Here is a 1,357-nt window from a genome sequence, read left to right as displayed (position 1 = left end):
AAAAGCGATTGACCAAGTGTATAAAGCTCCAAGGAGATTATGTTGAAAAATAAAAAAAATTTACCAAAAAAAAATTGTTTTTATACTTCATTCTAAGGACTTGTTGAACTACCCTCGTACCGGACACCATGATTAAATCCTCTTGCAATTCAAATTGTGTTTTTAAAATCGCGCAACACAAACCAATCAAATTTAATAAAATGTTAACTACTTCCATTACTGCGACATATTTAGTAAGAATTAAATGTCACACTGACAGAAAACACAAATCAAGACAAAAACACGCGTTTTGAACGGATAGAAATTATACTTCAATATTATTGTCTTTTTACAGGAACTAGCCAGAAAACTGCAACAAGAAGAAGAGGAGCGAGCAGTAGATTCTCAGGATGGACCGCCCGTGGATAGTCAGTTCCTTCTCGATCAGAAAATGGCGATAGAGGCTCAGGATGCAGAACTTGCTCGCATGCTCCAGGAAAAGGAACGAGCAAAGGCGAAACGAGCTCGAGAACGCGCCAAACAAAAGAAACTCGAGCGACAGCAGCAATTGCAACAGGAGCAAGAACATCAGCCACACCTAGAGCAGCACAACAGCCTAGAAAAAGTACAAAGACCCGACAAGCTGGACTTAAAGGTCACTTCCGAGAAAATGAGGACCCGCGCTAAACCAAATTACCCACAGTTTCCCGATCCCGAAGAGATTCAGGTTTTGGAAGATGAGCCCGAGGAGGAGATTCGAGAGGTTCCCAATGTCGCGGCGATGATCGATCCCACTTACAATGGAAACACGATGCGAAGTTCCTCCAGCGGCTCCAGCACTGTGAGTCCCACTTATCCACTGCCCACACCCCCTCAAGAAATAATGGGGGATGATGTTCCTTGTTATATGCCTATTCAGGGACAGAGGCGTAATCAAATACAGGTGCCTCAAACGCACGAAGAAAAGCACAAACGGAGGGTAAAAGATGGCTGCAAACAGCAGTAACGGAAGGAAAGTTGAAGAGTTATGATATCGAAGACAATGATTGGTTCATTTTTTTTTAAGACATCGAAGGAGATTTTACAAACTTTCGATGAAAGATAATAATGTTCAAATATATTGCTATCGAGGGGTACATAGGTTATTGCAATAACTTTAAAATTACTAAAAATTTCCCGTCAATCAACCGATTGCAAATTTTTACTTTTCGAATGAGAAATTTCCTATTTTCAGCATTTTCAGCATTTTCAACTTCAAGTTTTTTTAAAGTATCAAACTCGAAGATTTCAAAGTATTAAATTGTGATCCTTTCAAAATAAATTAAGAAATTTGTTTTTTCTTTAAGTGGTTGAAGTTTTATGTAATTTCAAGTTTATA

General features: G+C 38.8%; 1 protein-coding gene across 2 annotated transcripts in view; it reads left to right on the top strand.

Annotated features, from left to right (window-relative positions):
• The window catches only part of LOC117176171 (trichohyalin), an 11,396-nt gene extending 10,165 nt beyond the window's left edge, over positions 1-1,231 (top strand). For both annotated transcript variants that reach the window (XM_033366266.1, XM_033366265.1), the window contains exon 5: positions 335-1,231. In XM_033366266.1, coding sequence (XP_033222157.1) covers positions 335-985 — 651 coding nt within the window. In that variant the 3' untranslated portion in view covers positions 986-1,231. The remainder of the gene's footprint in view (positions 1-334) is intronic.
• Positions 1,232-1,357: the final 126 nt, after the last annotated feature.

Source organism: Belonocnema kinseyi, chromosome 7 (assembly GCF_010883055.1).
Source record: "Belonocnema kinseyi isolate 2016_QV_RU_SX_M_011 chromosome 7, B_treatae_v1, whole genome shotgun sequence".
NCBI classification, from domain to species: Eukaryota; Metazoa; Arthropoda; class Insecta; order Hymenoptera; family Cynipidae; genus Belonocnema; species Belonocnema kinseyi.
The sequence above is the reverse complement of the archived record's forward strand: the minus strand, read 5'-3'. Positions and strand labels throughout refer to the sequence as shown.